Consider the following 17763-nt stretch of genomic DNA (forward strand, 5'->3'; position numbering starts at 1 on the left):
TTACGTGCTCTTCCCAGATTTCGTAGCTGTCCACCCCGAGCTCAGCAGACCCGGTGGGACCTGGGACTCGGAGCAGGTGACTGCCGAGCTGAGGGTTCCAGGTGGGAAAGGGCAGCGGGTGGAGAGCATTCCAGGCGGAGGGAGGAGCGAGTGGCCGGGCCCTGAGGCGGGCACGGGCCTGGGCATCGGAGGCACGGACGGTGGCGGGGCAGCTGGGTCCCAGTGGGCAGGGGTCGGGCGAGGTGCGAGATGGAGCTGGAAATGTCATACGGGCCCGGTTGCGGTCATCGCCGGGGGTCCATCCCGGGACGCGGCTGGAGGGCTTTGCGTCGGAGGACACCACGGTCCAGTGTCGCTGTGGAAACGCCGCCATCCGCTGAGAGGAGAGGGGGCAGGCGGAGGGCAGGCGGGGGCGGGGGGGACGGCCCAGGGGGCTTCTCAGGTTGTCGCCCGGAGGTGACACGGGGCAGCGGGACGTGGGGCTAAAGGGGGAGAGGGTCCCAGACTAGAACCCACGGAGGTGGACCCCGTGGGAGCCGTTGACGGACAGGAGGCGGAAGCGGGAGGCGGAGGGGGCTCCTGTGTTCCCTCCCCTCAGTCCCGAACTGCCCTTGACTTTACCGGGCTTCACCCTCTGCCGTGTCCCCCTGTGGCACCCGGCACGAAACCCGGGTTCCTTCCGGTGACTCGTGGCCTGGCCCCGGGGGAACTTCGGCTGTTGCCACTTGCACCGCCCCCCGTGCTGTGCCCCCACCTCCCACCCGCCTGTCTTTGACCTGCCCTCCCTCCACCCAGCCCATCCTCTGGGTCTCGTTTTGGGGCGTCTCCTCCCAGTGCCCAGGATGGGCCGGGGCACAGGCGGCTCCGTGCGGCTGCTCCCAGCTCTGCGTTGTGACGCCGTCTCGGTAGCTGGCCGCTGGCTGCATGGGAGCACTTACACCTTGGGAACTGCCAATTGCTGCTAATCCTTGGGCCCCTCCCCCGGCTCAGAGGAGGGTGGGTACACATTCGCCACCCCTCCCGGGCACCCAAGGGGGTCTAGTGCCTCCCCCAGACCCCGGCCGCCTCCAGCCCTCCCCCCGTCCGTGTGCTGAGGGCCTGTCTCTGCCTCGGTCTCCGCCCCCTCTGCGCCCCCCCCCCCCGCAGGACTCCCCCGGGGCCGCACATGTGACCGGAGCGCGTGTGCTAACGTCTGTCAGGGAGTCCGTGAGTCGTGGGGCTGCTCCCGGTGGCTGCTATGTGGTCCCACGTGGCAGGCGGGGCCGCCCCCCCCCCCAACACACACTTCCATGCTCCTTAGAACCCGCCGTGGTGCCCTCAGGACCACGGGGACAGGGCCCCGTCGGCATCCCTGCGGAGGGCAGAGGCGGCGAAGAGAGGCGCCAGACCTCCCGGAAAGGCCGCGTTGCTTCCCGAGCCTCGGAGCGGGGCCTCGTGGGGCCGTTCCAAGTGCCCACCTGCCCTCAGCTGGGCCCAGCCTGCCACTCCGGGCCCGCGCTCTGCGGGTTTCTATTAATTAAAAACCCACATGCTCCGCCGCCGTCCTTGCTGACAAGGAGGGTGCCCACCAGCTGCCTGGTCGGCTGGCTATGGCCTCCCACTGTCCCCTCGGCCTCCTCTCAGCTCTCTCCGCGCACAGGAGCTCGGGCCCCTTCTGCCTGCCCACGCCCGGGTTAGGAAGGTCACCCCCTCCACACCCCGCTCAAGAAGCCCCCCCCACCCCCGCTCCTGTGAGCACCTGTGGGAACGCACAGGGGGAACGTGGAAGGAAATATGTGGGCAATAATGATTACTGTACGGGCTCCTGGGATGCAGAGTGATGTCTGTTCCTTCGTTTTCTCGAGAAGTTTTTAACTGGGAAAAATGGAAGCAGAAAAAAAAAACATTTAAGTTGCTAAGGAGAACGGCTCAGAGTATCTCACTCAAGTCTGGTTTGCTCCAGGACCCGGAGGAGGAGGAGAAGGAGGACCCGGGGCTGCGCGCCCGGCGGCTCCGCCACCAGGTGCTGACGCTGCAGTGCCAGCTCCGGGACCAGGCGTCCGCGGGCCGGGAGCTGCAGGCGGCTCGGGACGAGGCCCTCCGCCTCCGGGACCAGCTGCAGGCCCAGGTAGGCGGGGCGGGGCAGGGCTCCCGGTTCTGCAAAGGGACGTCCCCGCCAGCCGGCCGGCCGGGGAGATGGGAGAACAGAGGAAAGAACCGGGCGAGAGCTCGCTGGGCACTCCCCGCAGTCGGTCAGTGGCTGTGAGATTTCTGAAGTATAGAGCAGCGTAGAGAGGAAAACCCCACCCAGCTCGCCTGCGAAACCTGGCAAGAATAATGCATGCACGTTTTTTTGAAAGAAGGTCCAAGTTTTCCCAGTGCTCCGTAACCGGAAGTCCCCTAGGAGTGAGGTGGCCGCGGTTTTGAAAGGGCGGAAGGGGACCCTTGTGGCTTCGGAACTGTGCGGTGTCTCATCTGCGGTGCTGGGGACGTGGACCCACACGGGTGACCAAATTGCACAGGGCCCAGCACACAGACACACACACACACACACACCCCACATGCAAGAACACGTTACGCTGGAGACCCGCGTAAAATCGGTGGGCTGTATCCATACTGATAAAATGGACATGACGTGGTTGTCACAGGCTGCAGTTTTCCAGAATGTTCCTGATGGGGAGCCAGCGCAGCGTTGGGGGGGCCTTCTGTACGGCTTCTCGCAGCTGCACGCGAGTCTGTGACTGTCTCAGTGTTAGCAGCGTGCTTGTTGGCCGCGCGCGTGGGTCTTCTCCGGAGAAACGTCGGTTCGGACCCTGGGTGCGTTTGGTCGCTGCTCGAGCGGCGGTTTGTGGGGCCCTGAGGGTCTGTCACGTGGTCCGGAGGCAGGGCCCCCGCTACTCGTCCGATCCGCAAACATTGCCCCTCAGCCCGCTGCCCTTTCACTGGCTCTCACTCACTCGCTCACCGGAAACGACCCGGCGCACGGCTCGCGGCTCGGGTCCCTGCGGTGCCCTGACCGGAAGCGGAGAGAAGATCCGGTCCGAGCCGGCGCGTGTCACTGCGCGAGTCACTGCGCGCCTCCCGGCGCAGACGGTCTGCTGGGCCTGGCGCGGCGCCTGGACGCGTTCCGAGGGCCATGCCAGCGCAGACAGACCGGCAGGCGTGGTCCCCGCAGCCTCAGCGTCGCTTGTAAAGCAAAGAAGCGGAAACAATGTCCGCTTTCGTAAATAAGAATTAGTTACATAACCTGGCTGGCATAGCTCAGTGGTTTGAGCACGGGCTGCGAACCAAAGTATCGCAGGTTCGATTCCCAGTCAGGGCACATGCCTGGGTTGCAGGCCATGACCCCTAGCAACCGCACATTGATGTTTCTCTCTCTCTCTCTTTCTCCCTCCCTTACCTCTCTAAAAATAAATAAATAAAAATCTTAAAAAACAAATCTTTAAAAAAAGAAAAGAATTAGTTACATAAACTATGTTTCAGCCTCATGGGGAAAAAATGTGCAAGACTTTGAAAGGCCATGACCGATTTGTGCTGATAAGGAGATAACACCACCACGGTGTTAAGTCAGGTGACAAAGACAGGCCGTGAAACATTCTGTGCAGTGTGTTTTCTTATGTGTACACGCACACGCGTGTGCATTCCGATCATGGGTGTGGGGGTCAGAGGTCAGAAAGGCCTGGGAGGAGAAGGACTTTAGTTCATGTGGCATTCTTGCACCCACCCCAGGGGGGAGTGAGTGAGGGGGCTCGTAGGACACCCACGTTGTTACCTCCTGTGACGCTGTGGGTCAGGCACCCAGGCAGGACTCGGCCGGGCCGGGCCGCCCCACCAGACGTCAGCGGGGACCTGCTGGCGGCGCTCAGCTGGGCGCTGGGCGTCACTCCCGTGCCCGGCGCCGCTGCCCCAGCCGGTAGTCGGGGTTCACAGCTTTGGGTGCGGACGTGTGCCAGGCCTCGGCCTGAGCCCTTTCCCGGAATCCTTCATGGAGTCCTTGCTACACTGGCCGCCACTGGGCGGGCACGATCGTCACCCACCCGTTCCAGATGAGAAGGCAGAGACAGGGGAGAGTGGCTCGCACAAGGCCCCAGTGGCAGTGAGTGGCTGGGCTGGTTTAAGGACCCGGGGTATCTGGCCTGGGAACCCACGGGGGTAACACGGCGCCGGGGGACTCTGGCACCTCTGTGTGGGGACGCGGGCAGGCGTCCCTCCCGCAGGAGAGGAGGGGCCCGCGCTCCGGCACCCAGAGCACCCTTCCCCCCTCCCCGGTCCGGCCGAGCGGGTGACAGGAAAGGCCCCTGCTCCCCGCCGAGACCTCCTGCGGGAAAAGAGGGGACCAGAGCCGACGCCCGTGGGCCCGCTCGGCCGGGGAAGCATCGCCCCGCGTGAACCACGGCGCAGCCTCGTCCAAACCCTTCCCTTCCAGGTGCAGGACCTTCAGCAAAAGCAGCAAGAAGCAGATCTGGCGGTGACCCCCTTGAAGGTAATGCGTTTGTGAAATCCATGCAGAGTGTCTCCTTCGAAAAAACGTGTAGTGTTTTGCTCACTGTAGAGGTGACCCGTCTCTGTTCTGTGCAAGGGCTGGACAGAAGCGTGAAAGAGACAAGGGTCACCCCAAGCCCCACGGGAGCCTAGAGTTTGCAGCCCGTGCACCGTGCACGTGGCTGCCCCCCCCACCTGTGCACACCTGGACCCCGCTCTCCCCACCGGAGCACGCCCCCCAGGAGGGCCGTCCTGCCCTCGCCGACCTTGAAGGGGCCGCTCCTGCCGCAGGGTGATCCTGGAGACACGGCGGTTCCCACACCGCCACTGCCGCCACCCCTCAGTGTGCTCACGTCCGTCTGTCCGTCCCTCCTTCCTTCTCTCCTCCCGCTCTTTCTCTCGCTTTACTGTATGTAAACAGCATGGTGCACCCTTTTAAAAAATATTTCATTTATTTATTTTTTAGAGACGGGAAGGGAGGGAGAAAGAGAGAGAGAGAAACATCGATGTGTGGTTGTCTCTCATGCGCCCCCTACTGGGGACCTGGCCTGCAACCCAGGCATGTGCCCTGACTGGGAATCGAACCTGCGATGCTTTGGTTCGCAGCCCGCGCTCAATCCACTGAGCTACGCCAGCCAGGGCGGTGCACACTTTTTATTTGAACGGTTTCCCCACAATCTATATACATTTCTTTACAAGATTCCCGGAAACGGCGTTCCTGGCCACAGGACTCCCTGCGCCGGTTCTTTGCTCGTCCAAGGTGCGGTGGGATGGCGGTGGCCTGTTCCGTCTCAAAACCGGCGCTGGGATTTGGGTGGTTCCCCCCAGACGGCCTGCCCTTTCTTTCTGTTCCCCGGAATGTGGGGGGAGCGGGGAGAGAGGGTCGCAGGCCTGGGCTCCGCCTCTGGACTCCCTCACCCCCGAGTCCCGCCCGTCTGGGCCTCGCTCCCCCCAGCTGTCCCACCGGAAACGTGAGCCCCACGCCGGCACATGTTCACGTTCCCGGCCGGAACCCGCGTGCGCCCACCTGAGCCTCGGGCCTGTGTCTGTGGAGCGGGACAGCGGTCCTTTCCGCCAGACGGTCCTTCCCGCGGGGCCGCTCCCGCAGCTCGTGCTGACGCTCCCCGTGCCCCGTGTCGTCCCCGGGAAAGTGCAGGGGAACCCGGAAACTCCCCGGAACGTCAGGCCCTCCCGCGCTGCCCTCTCTGGTTCTCGGCCCTGGCTGCGTTCCGGGGGCCTCAGCGAGGCCCGTGACCCCTGGCGCCCTGGGAAGTGCTGGCATGAGATCCAGATAACACCCGGGCGCCTGCCGCAGCGTCCTTGACGCCCGGCCCGGCGCAGAGGAGGGGGGACTGGACGGGAGGGGCCCTGGCGGCCTGGGGCCCAACCCCGCCTCCCCTTGGGCTGCCGCTTCCTCTCCCCCAGCGTCAGCTGGGACCCAGCGGCCTATGGGAACCATGGCGCCGGCCTGGCAGGACGGTTTTGTGCGGGTTCATGACGACGACGACAGCCACCCTTGTGGAACACCTGCGGGGGGGGGTACCAGGCACCCCCCGCCCCTGCTGCGTTCTAAGTCCCCCAACAGCACATCACGGGGGGACATGAGCGCACTTTATGGGTGGGGAAACTGAGGTGCACAGGGATGCGGTGACTTGTCCACCGTTGCACAGTCAGCGGCGGCGCCGAGCTTCGGACCCAGCTCTGTCCGGTGTCACAGCCTGGACCCTCCCCCCAGCCACACTGTCCCTCCACGGTCTTGCCGCCATCAGCGGTGGCCTCTTTCTCTGGGGAAGGGGCACAAGGTGTGTCAGCCGGGGCGGCGGGGGGATGAGGCCCTGACGTTCTCAGGTGCGGTGTGATCCAGGGGACGCAGTCTGGGGGCCTCACCTCCATGTCACTGTCCTCCTGTCCTGCCTGCCTGTCATTCCTGGGTGCCCAGACTCCACTGCCTGGGCCCTGATGTGCAGACGGCCTTGAACCTCTGGGATGCGCAGGGGTCATCACCTCCTCCTCTGATGGAGCAGGAGGGCACACTGGGAGGGCCGCCCTTGAGAGGACAAGTCTGTCACCCCCCCACACACACACATGCAGACATTTCGTGTGGGGGGGCAGTCACTCACTCATGTCATCCATCCTAAGGGCCACGCGGTGCCCAGTGATGACACGGCCTTGACCTTGAGGAGCTGCCAGGCTGTGTGGGAGACAGACCCACAAATATAGAATTAACAGCAGGGAGCCCTGGCTGGTGTGGCTCAGTGGATTGAGTCCGGGCCTGTGAACTAAAGGGTCACGGGTTCAGTTCCCAGTCAGAGCACATGGCTGGGTTGAGAGCCAGGCCCCCAGTGGGGGACGCACAAGAGGCAACCACGCATTGGTGTTTCTCTCCCTCTCTTTCTCCCTCCCTTCCCCTCTCTAAAAATAAATAAATAAAATCTTGGCACAGAGGAACGCCAGGCCCTGGACATCAGGGAGGCGGCCCAGGCCAGCCTCTGAGCAGACCGACCGGGCTTGTCTGGGCTTGGGACGTGCAGGAGCCGCAGAGCCGTGGCGGGGGGACTCGGGGGGCTGGGGAGGGGGAGGGACCGGAGTGGCTGGAACAGGAGGAGTGAGAAGTGGGGTCACCGTGAAGGGGATGGAGGGTGCAGGGACGGGTCTAAGGTCACTCGTGCTGGTGGCAGTAATGTGCCTGGTGTCTCCCAAGGGTGTGGCCCATGGCAGGGCCCCGCCTACACGGCCCCCTTTTGTCCTGGTGCCCTTGGCAACACCCGCGGCACACACACCAGCAAGGCGGGGTCGGAGAGAAGCCTGGCCACGTAGCTGGCCGGTGGCAGCGCCGAAGCCCATGCCCTGACCCATCCGGAGGGCAGCCGGGGCAGCGGGGGGCCCCTGGGGGTGCAGCGGGGGGCAGCTTGTGTCAACGCTGTCTCTGGCTTCTGGGGGGAGGGGGGTTGCAGGGAGAGGGGTGCAGAGCGGGGACCCAACGCCCGGCCCCCGTGGGAGCCCTGCTTCCAGGGGCCCACCCGGCTATGCCCCTGCTCCCGCAGGCCAAGCTGGCTTCCCTGGTGCAGAAGTGCCGGGACCGGAACCAGCTGCTGGTGCAGCTGCTGCAGGAGCTGCGTGGACGTGGGGCGGCCGACGCCCTACTCTCCGAGGTGGTGCGCGGCATGGTGGACGACGTGGCGCTGGCCGAGTACGCGGCCGCCTTCCTGGTGCCAGGGCTCCCGGAGGTAGGGTCCCACGGACGGCGCTGTCCCTGTCCCGTGGGGGCTGTGGGCGCATGACCCGCCCGTGCCCCTGCCTGCCTGACCCGCACTGCTCTTCCCTCCCTCTGCCCGCTGCCCCCCCCCCCGGAAATGCACCCTGCACCCCGGCTCCGCACCGGCACCTGTGCCCGGGCTGACGTGGGGAGGGCGCCTGGCCGTGTGTCCCCTGCGGCGCCCACAGCACCACGGTGGACAGACACACACGCAGCCACTTGGGTTCAGTGTCCTGCTGGCACTGTGGTTCCTTTCACCAGAAGGTTCTTTCCTTTGGGCCTCGGGACCTCAGCGCCTGCTGCTTCTGTGGCAGGATTCCGGTTCGCCCTTGGGCCTCCTCTCCGACCCCCGGACACAGCTCACGTGCGGCCTCGCCCGGGGAGCTTGCTCTGCGTCCCACGGCCCACAGTCAGCCCCATCCCGCTGCCCTCCTCCGTGGCCCACGGATACGCCTGACGTGCCACGGAGGGGGCATGCCCGAGCGGGTCCAGCCTCTTCAGAGCCGGCGGAGTTTTGGGGAAATGGGTCAGCACGCCGTGGAGATGCCTGGCGCTGAGGCAGGACGAAGCAAAGTCTCAGGGCACCGGATGCAGCTGGCGGCGTCGCCCGGGAGGACCCTTGGCAGTGAGAGCCCGTCCCTCCGCGGCCGCTCCTCAGCCCTGCAGGCTCTGCGGCTGGAACTCAGAGATGCTCACCGGGATCGCACGGGCCGACCCGTAGCGGCCAGATTCACAGACACTGATGTACAAACCCGAACACTAGTTCAGTCACTTCCTCTGAGAAGCACAACTACGCACGGGCTGGAGGCGGGTGGACGGATGGGGAAACGTCAGCATGCTCTCCCCACTCCCCTGGAAGCCAGGCCCGTTCATTCATGCACTCATTAGTCTCTACGATCACGGGTTGTTGGGGAGCCAGGAGGGGAGCAGGGGCTGCGTCATCAGTCTGAGGCTTCCATGTCCCGTGGGGGTATGTCCCTGGGCCTGGGCACATCGCCCCTCGGGCAGGGAGGCTCCCCCAGAATACTGAGCACCCACTGCCACGAGCCAGGCCTGGCCCCCGGGCGCTGGGGCCAGACGGCAAACCAGACAGGCCAAAACGAGGAGCGGGCAGGCACCGCAAGTCGCAGTGAGCACCGCGAAGAAGCCGGGGAAGGGCTGAGACAAGCCAACGACGCCTGTGCGAGTCTCTAGACAAGGCCCTTAGGGACGCTGATTCTCAGTTTTCTCACCTGTAAAGTGGGAACACCGCCACCTACCGGCAGAGGTGTCGTACAGACTGAATGAGGATGTCCAGTGTCGTGGGAACCTGGTCCTTGTGTGGGCCGTTGTCGACCGGGTGGGCCCCGGGCACAAGGAGCCCGGGTTCGAATCTCAGCTCTGCCGCCGTCGAGCTGTGTGGCCTCGGGAGGGGACCCTCGCACACGCCACCCGCCAGGCACGGGCATTTTTCCGTGTGCTGTGTGTGATGGGACAATACAAGTCGTCCTCTGGGAAGCCACTACCTTACGTTATTATTTATTTTTATTTTATTTTTGTACTTCCCACCTGAGAATATCTCCACTGATGTCAGAGGGGAGAGAAGAGAGAGAGAGACATCAATGTGAGAGAGAGACATGGATCGGCTGCTCCTGTACACGTCCGCAACGGGGCTCGAACCCACAACCTTTTGGTGTGCGAGACGATGCTCCAACCAACTGAGCCACCTGGCCAGGGCCATTATTATCACTATTACTCCCTTATCACTCTTATTATCCTATTACCCCCTCCCGGTGAGGAAACCGAGGACAATCTTTCCCAATGCACGCGTCTGTAAGTGGGTTTCCAGCCCAGACGTTGCTGCGTTGTCGCCCAAGCAGAGCCTGCACTTGAACCTGGCACCCCTGTAATCATGTGAGAAGCGGGCGCCAGGTGCCGCATGGCACTGTGGGGAATAAGGCAGCTGCGAGGGGCCTGGCACAAGGGCTCAGACTCCCAGTGAGTGGCTCCCTCTGTGGCTGCACGGCTGGTCCTCACAGATGGGCAGGGAGGGGCGGGTGGCCCTGCTTTGCTCGGTCGCAGTCGCCTGTGTGAGGCTTTTCCTCCCGTGTCGTGCAGAGTAACTGCGGAGGTCTTTTCTTCCAGACAACCCACCGCCTGGACTTCCAGCCTGAGGAGGCAGCGGCTGTAAGAGGTCAGTGCGACCGTCCACGAGGAGCAGCCTGTGGGCCCAGACCGGGTCCCAGCCAGCGGGACAGTCTGCCAGGCGGCCAGGGCGGGAGAAGGCCCACGGTCAAGTGCGGCCGATGAGGGAACCATGCCCGCTCCCTCCCCCCCCCCCCCCACTTCCGCAGCCTTCCCAGTTCACAGGCTCCGGAGAGCAGATGAGAAAAAGGGAAATGCCCCGGCCGCAGTGGCCCGGGCCCTCAGCCTGCGGTTGCACTGGGGGGCCCAGAAATGAAAGGCCTTTCAGAGCGAGAGGCACCCAGCCCTGAGCTGAGGTCAGTGAGAATTCAGGAGAGCGCCCCTTCAGACAGAAGCGCAAACGGTGTCCGTCGGGGGACCGAGGCGGTGGGTGCTGCTGGCGCAGATGCGCCAACACGGTGACGCAGATTCCAAACAGTGTTGCTAATTTCCAGCCGGGCAGTCACCAGACCAGCAGCCCCAACAACGGCCTGCTTGTTATCTCTGCAAACGTGTCTTTGGAGCACACAGGGCGGCCCCGGGCCCAGTCCAGACGTGTTGAGGCGTAAGAGGTGCCAGACAGTCCCCTGGGCCGGCAGCTCCGGCTCCGTTGTGCAGTGGCTGGGTTCGTTATTTGTCTGATGGGCTCCGTGAGACTCCCCCCTAAGTAAACAATCCTGTGTGCAGGAAGGCTCAAGGGACAAACGTCCACGCCAGGGCATTTATAATAGTGACGAGCTGGGGGAAAAGGAAAGAAACGCCGGGATGGCTCATGAACTCATATACCCCAGGAAACAGCAGCCACTAAGATGCTGCTGCGCAGCGCCGTGCGATGCCACGGAAATGACGATATGCCGCTAAATCAAAAAGAGACGGAGCCCTGGCTGGCGTAGCTCAGTGGATTGAGCTCGGGCTGCGAAGCAAAGTGTCGCAGGTTCAATTCCCAGTCAGGGTACATGCCTGGGTTGCAGGCCATGACCCCCAGCAACCGCACATGGATGTTTCTCCCTCTCTTTCTCCCTCCCTTCCCTCTCTTAAAATAAATAAATAAAATATTAAAAAAAAAAAAGAGAGAGAGAGACGGGAAAGGAAATGTCTCAAATGCCTCCAGTGACCCTGTGCGACTGGCAGCCTTGGGAAGGAGAGCAACCGAGACCCCAGCAGTGGTTCTTAGACGGGTGGTCACCTGGGTGGTCTTTTTGTGCTGCTGCTGTTTTTATTATTAAAAAAATGAAATTAGGACGCTACCTGGCCAGACAGAACTTCCTGTGCAAGTGCCGTGTACCACCTGCACGTGGGCGGGGTGAGCTTCTGAGGGTTTGTTTCGGGTTCCTTTCCGGTCAGGTGCTCAGTAAAACCGTGGGGGAGGGGTGGGTGGGGTTAGCTCTAGGTGACTGAGCCCCTCGGCAGGTCTGCTTACCACCAGACTCTGTGCTTACTGGCGGCGTGATCCTGGATGTGTTGAATAGCCCCCCCAGAGCCCTCGATTCCGACTTTCCAAAGGGAGGACACTACGACCTTCCTCAGGGGTGTCTGGTGCCTGGCACAGGGAAGCAGATCTGTCTTGGGTCTCTAGCTGACCCGTTTCACAATCGGGGGCGGGGGGGGGGATCAATTCAGCTGTCCCCGCTTCCGCCTCTGATGTGTGCCAGGCTCCTCCGTTCTCTGGGCTCAGCCCCCTCGCCTCTCAAACAAGGGCGTGCACTGGACGGACTGAGCTGCGAATGCTTTCGGCTTCTCTGCAAGGCTGCCGTGCGCGTCCCCCCCCACCCCCCAGGCAGGTGCTGTGGGTTTGCAGAGGTGAGCCGGCTGGTGGAGCTGGCGGCCCCTGGGCAGAAGGAGCCTGCAGGGGAAGGTGAGGCAGGTGGGCAGGCAGTTTTCTAGGACGTGCATGACCCTGACGGGACCTTCAGGGGTGTGTGGATGGGTGCTTGGCGAGTTGAAGGCACCCCCAAGGGGCTCTCGATCACGGGAGTGGGGGTGGAAGAGAATGAAACAGGTCATGACAAGGCCCAGACTCTTGCTGATTGTGTAGACGTCTGGGCTGAGGCTTGACCGAGCATATTCTCTTCCAGCTCAGAAGTATCTCCTAAACCCTGAGACGGACAGCGTCCTCCCGAGACCTGCGTGCGCCGAGTCCCAGCCCCTCGCTGAGGCCATGTGGCCGGCACAGACAGCTCCACCGGCTTCTCTGGAGGTGAGAGGACATCTGTCACCTGGTTTCTTAAATGATCCTTTTAACTGAAGGTGTAAGACACACAGGGAGAAGGGCACAGCATGTGGGCGTGCAGCTCAGTGAGCTGTCGGAGCGTGCTGGGCACCCGTGACGTCGGTGGCGGGTCAGGAACTAGAAAAGGATCAACTCCACAAAGCCTGGTGCCCTCTCCCGGTCACTTTCTATGATCTGTTTCTCCGTTTGTGCGTTTGATCCAATCACGTGTTCCGCGTCTGGTTATTTTTCAGTGAGTGCTAGGCATCGTGTGCGAACCCTCGTGCAGAAACATCATCTGAGGTTTAGCGTGACATTGTCCTCGCCCAGAGAGGGCTTCTGTGGCTTCTGACGGGCAGCCCGGCCGGGTGCGGACCCCTCCTCCCATCAGTGGTCTCGGCGCGTGGGGGGTCTGCTTCGTTTCCCGTTCACTCTCGTGCCGAGGGCACAGCCTTCCGGGGTCCGGAGCAGAGCCTGTCGTGCCTGTACGTGTCGGCAGCCTCCCCTCCCCGAGCCCCCGGAGCTGGGCCGGGCTTCCCACCTCTCAGCCGCCGCCGCCATGGACAGCCTCTGCCCTCGCCCGCCGGGGACATTGGGCCCGGCACTGAGCCGGCTGCTCGCGGCATCTCTCCCCTTTGCCGTGTCGGCCCCACACGTGCTCGGGGGCTTAGGTGCTCTCAGACGGTGTGAGTAGGCATTTGGTTACATTTTGTCCAGCTTTCCCGGTCGTCCTCGGTGGAGGTCTGGCCCAGAGTGCCCTAGTCCGTCCGTTAGAGCCGGAGCAGCGCCCTGCATTCAGAGAAAATGTGTTTTTTACTGACTCTGAGATTTGGAGTCTGACGGGCCCGAGTTCGGGCTGATCCGTGACTCAGCAGGTGGCTGCGCAGGCTCCTAAGGTGTCTGTGCCTAACTGTCCTCGCCTGGGAAAGGGGCAGACGCTGCCTACGCCCCCATGAGGGCAGGGCCGGGTGAGCAGAGCCTGGTGTGTTCGGGACCTGAGCCAGGTGCCACCTGGCGTGAGGGACAGGCTCGGTCAGTGACAGCGATTGGCACTGACCTTCTGAAACTTGTCTTTCCCTGACTGGTGACTTTCATTCCAAAGGACGTGTCTGCGGGGCTTACTGCCGATAGCAAGACTTCCTTTCCCGCTTTGCTCTCTTCCCAGGAAGATGACCGCCGACCCTGGACTTTTGACCTCTGTGGCCCCAGGCAGGTGGAAGGCAGTCTAGGCGAGGGAGCGGGACCTGCAGAGACAGAGGGGCAAGCGCCCGGGGAGTAGTGGGGGTGCTGTAGGCAGCGGGGCGTGGCTGCCGTGCACAGCCTGAGGGTGCGGAGGGGGGTGCAGAGGTCGCAACGATGGTGCTGATAAGAATGGGAGGATAAAGACACACCACTCCCATTCCGTGCATGCTTCTTTTTTTTTAAGATTTTATTTATTTATTTTTAGAGAGGGAAGGGAGGGAGAAAGAGAGAGAGAGAGAAAACATCAACGTGCGGTTGCCGGGGGCCTTGGCCTGCAACCCAGGCATGTGCCCTGACTGGGAATCAAACCTGCGATACTTTGGTTTGCAGCCCGAGCTCAGTCCACTGAGCTACGCCAGCCAGGGCCCTGTGCATGCTTCTCTGTGCCATCCTATGTATGCAATGCGTTAACGTATCCGAGTGATGTTCATACGGGCCCGCCATGGGGGTGTCAGCCTTCGCCCCATGTCCCCTAGGAGAGGAGGTGAGGCGTGGGGCAGGGAAGCAGCTGGCCCAGCCGAAGTGCCAGGCGGGGCCGGGAGACAGGACAGGTCCCTCCGGTCCCCCTGGTTGCTCCGCTCTGGAGTTCGGTGCGTGGAAAGCTCTCGAACGTCGGCTCCGGGTGACACTGGCTGGACGCCCGTAGCAAAGCTTTCGGGGACGTGGCTGGAGCATAAGTGAAATAACTGGTTGCGCCCAAAGCACGTCTTACCGCCCCCGGTTCCGAGTCTCTCCCTGTTCAGCTGTCCTCGCAGTTAACCCCGCCGACGCAGCATGCCGCCGATGAGAACTCTTCCTCGGCTGGACTTCATTCAAGTCCATGGGATTGCTCTGGTCTCTTTGTGGCTAGAGGACAGAACGTCCATTTGGACACGCCCCCCCCCGTCCCCGCACCATGCTTTACATAGCGCCTGGACCACAGGAAGGTGCCACAGGGCCTTCCTGGGGGAATCATTAGCCAGAGAGGGCACTGTCGGGCCACTTCTCCAGGGGGCCGGGCAGGCATCCTGTCCTCACCGCCCACACTGCACTGTCACCGCGGCCCCAGCTCAGGTCGCGTGGAAAGGACGTGGGGGCGCAGAGCCCTGTGCCCCAGGGAAGCCAGATGGCGAGCTGGGTGTCTGGGCCGCTCTGGGCGAGAGCTTCCCACGGTTAACAAAGCCAGTTTGTTCAATCGCTGCACCAGGGCATTAGCGACCCGCAGGCAAAACAAGGTCATTTTAGAAGGGCAGTAACTTAGTATGACTGTCACATGTCACAGTCATATTCTTTCGTGGTAGGCTCACAGACGGGGAAAACAAGGTAGGTTGGGGGAGACTACAAATACACAAAAACGGCCAGAAGAGGCTGGTCACCCCTTGGGACCTGAGTGTCTGTCCCTGTGTGACACGAGCCGGATCCTGTCCCTCTCCCACGGAAGACCCTGCGTCCGCCCCTGGGCTTGGCAGCAGACTGTGCTGGGCAGCGGTGCCGCTCGGGGTCCAGGCGGCCTGGGCTCCGGACCTGGCTCTGCCTCCTTGTCAGCTGTGTGGCCTCGGGCACGTCACTTTGCCTCTCTGGGCCTCTGTGTCTGTATCTGTGTGACGGGATGATCACGTTACCTCTTTGGGTCAAAGACTAAATGAATACCTGGGCGCACCTGGCCTGGCACGACGGCCGGCACGCCGCAGGAGCTCCATGAACACTCGGCGCCACGGGCTGAACCACGTGCGACTGCCGCTGTGCACACCCCCCCCCCCCGTCCCTGTGAAACCAGTGGTTCCCCGTGGTTTCAACTAGCGCCAGCGTTGCATACTGACCAGAGTCCAGATTCCCTACGTTGGTGTGGACATTCTGTGCGCACGTTACTCTGTGCGGAATGACCTTCGGCTTTTAACACGGAGCAGAGTCCTGCGCCACCCCCAGATCCAGCTCTGACTCCGCCTCCTCCAGAAGGCCCTCCCCCTCCACAGTGCGAGGTTGAGGTCGCTGCCCCCTGCCCACCCCGCCCAGGAGCCCCACGGCACCTTTCAGCCCCACGTCCGGAGCACCATCACTCGTGGGCTCATCAGCCTCTCCCCCTGGGTCGGGAGCACCTGTGGGCGGGGACTGGCCCCAGTGAGGCGGTGCAGGGAGCTGCTCCTCGATCACCAGTCCCCTCCTCCCCGGCTGCACCTTTCGCAGCAGCTTCCGCCGCCGAGGGAGGGGCACTGAGCTCAGCTCGAGGGTCATTGCCTCCGGGGGCCCCTGGGGCAGTTTGCTCCGTTCTGCTGATGCCACTGGTCAGGCCCCAGACGCACAGGTCACACCATGAGCAGGACCCGTTGCTGAGCACAGGGGCCCGCCCGCGGCTAGCAGGGACAGCGCTCGGTGAATGGGAGAGGCTGGGCGTGAAGGGCTAACCCCCGTGTAATCGCTGCTGGTCGCCACCCAGAGAGACGAGGGCTGGGATCGGATGGGCTGGGGCCTGCACGCTGACCCGGCCACTTCCGAGCTATTCAGAGGCGTTGAAACGGGTCACCATTCCCTCCTCTGTGACGTGTTTCTGACCTGCCCCCGTCGGGGGGACGGAGTGAGGCCCTGTGAAAGGGCATGTTTGTGAGAGCCGAGGGCAGCGCTGGGTGGGGGGGGGGCAGGGGGGCTGGCGTCCAGGAGACGCTGGTTCCCTCTGGGTGGGGGGGTCACTCTCTGTCGTCACTGGGAACAAGAAAACTTAGAGAGGACACACACTCCGTGGGGACACCCCCAGCTGTCTTGTCGGGGACCTGCTTGCTGGGTGGCACGGGGTGAGCACCGCCCCCCACCCCCCCTCCGGTTGCCCCCCACCACGCAGCAGCGGTGGTGGCGTGGGCCTCGCCGAGCCCCGCAGGAGGAGGTGCCCTAGTGCCGGGGGGGCAGGTGTGGTGTCAGACGCAGAAGGTGCCCCATATGTGCCGGGTGCCGGGTGCCATCTGTCCCTGGATAACGCGTGGGGCCAGAGGGCTCTTATGGACGCGTAGCAGCGGACACCCTTTTGTTGTGCTCTTGCCTCCAGCTCCCTCTGCCTCCGGGGCCCACCCCGGGTCCGGGACGATACCCGGCCGAGGCCACCCCGACGTCGGGACCCCCTGCCCGGCGTCCGCACGGAGGAGGAGAAGGAGAAGGCGGAGCGGCCCCCCCGGCCCCCCGAGCCGCCGAGCTCCGGAGCCCCGCGAGGATCCTGGCCCTCCACAGAGAGCTGCGGCACAGCATCCGCAGCAGCTCCCGGGCCCATCCATCACCGCTGGAGCCGTAACCCCGACAGGACCGCTCCCTCGCCGGGGCCGTGTCCCGGACTCCATCAATATTTGAAGCGGAGCCTTCGGAGAACGCTTTAAGAGATCGGCAGCGATCAAAGGCCGCGCTCGGCGGCAAGTGGCTTTGCCTTCGGCGCCGGGGCTTCCGTGGCTGCCGGAGCTGGGGAGGAGAAGGGGCGGCACCTCGCAGACCCCGAGGGCTGCAGCCGTGGCAGGCGCCCAGGCGCCACAGGGAGCACTCACGGAGCCCGCATCGGGTGGCCGGCCCTGCGGTGCCCACCCCCCATCCCCCCGGGCCTGGTTTTGTCCCCGAGGAGCCACCACAATTGGCGGTGTCTGCAGACACTGCTGTCGTCACACCTGGGAAGCTGCTGCTGGCATCGAGCGGGTAGACTCGGAGGATGCTGCTGAGTGCCCCCCAGTGCACGGGCGGCCCCCAGAACGGAGAACAACGGCCCCGCCCAGCGGCCGGCGCGCTGGGGGGTGGTGCCTCGGGCGGGTCTGGCAGCTGCGAACAGAGTCAGCCGTTTTGTTCTTCCCCTGTCCCTGGGACCCGCCCCCCGGATTTTAAAAGATTTTTTGTCTACCAAATGAAATGCTTGATTTAAGTAATTCTATATTTTAAATTTTGAAACAATAAAAACCAGTCAGAACTTTCTAATCGGTCCATTCATTCAGCCTTTGGTGACAGCCAGGCCGCGTGGTCCGAGGGTGAGAGAGAGGCCAGTCAGCCTTGGTCCCGGCTCCAGGGAGCTCCCAGGACAAGGGGACGGACCTGTGCAGACAAGTCACCGATGGGTGACGAAGGGAAGGGCCGCCTCTGGCTGGCTTCAGGGAATGGGAGGCTGTTCAGGAAGGAATGCCGCTGAGCAAAGCCCCTGGGCCCCATGGGGTGTCCAACACTCGGGTGAGGTGGGGAAGGGTGTGGCAGTCAGAGGGAACAGCATGTTCTAAGGCCCTGAGGCAGGAAACTGAACTCCACGGGGGGAGGAGTGGCCCCCTGCTAGGGCAGCTGCAGGGGGTCACGTCATTGCCTCACCCCCCCCCCGCCAGCACCCCTTCCTCCCCCCAAGGCCCAGGGGCGGCAGAGAAAGGCCTCCATTCTGAGAGCAGGCCACCCAGACAAAGAACCGGGGGAGCTTGGGCCCCACCCGCCCAGACCTGTGCCCAGGCTCAGC

At 63.4% G+C, this 17763-nt stretch overlaps 1 protein-coding gene across 1 annotated transcript in view; it reads left to right on the forward strand.

Moving 5' to 3' along the window:
• The window catches only part of CUNH4orf50 (chromosome unknown C4orf50 homolog), a 41094-nt gene extending 23952 nt beyond the window's left edge, over positions 1–17142 (forward strand). The window contains exons 10-18 of the mRNA XM_045834674.1: positions 18–242; positions 1147–1206; positions 1301–1449; positions 1943–2107; positions 4406–4462; positions 7506–7688; positions 9842–9890; positions 11956–12077; positions 16345–17142. Of these exons, the coding sequence (XP_045690630.1) occupies positions 18–242; positions 1147–1206; positions 1301–1449; positions 1943–2107; positions 4406–4462; positions 7506–7688; positions 9842–9890; positions 11956–12077; positions 16345–16584 (1250 nt within the window). The 3' untranslated portion in view covers positions 16585–17142. The remainder of the gene's footprint in view (positions 1–17; positions 243–1146; positions 1207–1300; positions 1450–1942; positions 2108–4405; positions 4463–7505; positions 7689–9841; positions 9891–11955; positions 12078–16344) is intronic.
• The last annotated feature ends 621 nt before the right edge of the window (positions 17143–17763 follow it).

Source organism: Phyllostomus hastatus, unplaced genomic scaffold (assembly GCF_019186645.2).
Source record: "Phyllostomus hastatus isolate PE091 unplaced genomic scaffold, TTU_PhHast_1.1 phas_contig_196, whole genome shotgun sequence".
NCBI classification, from domain to species: Eukaryota; Metazoa; Chordata; class Mammalia; order Chiroptera; family Phyllostomidae; genus Phyllostomus; species Phyllostomus hastatus.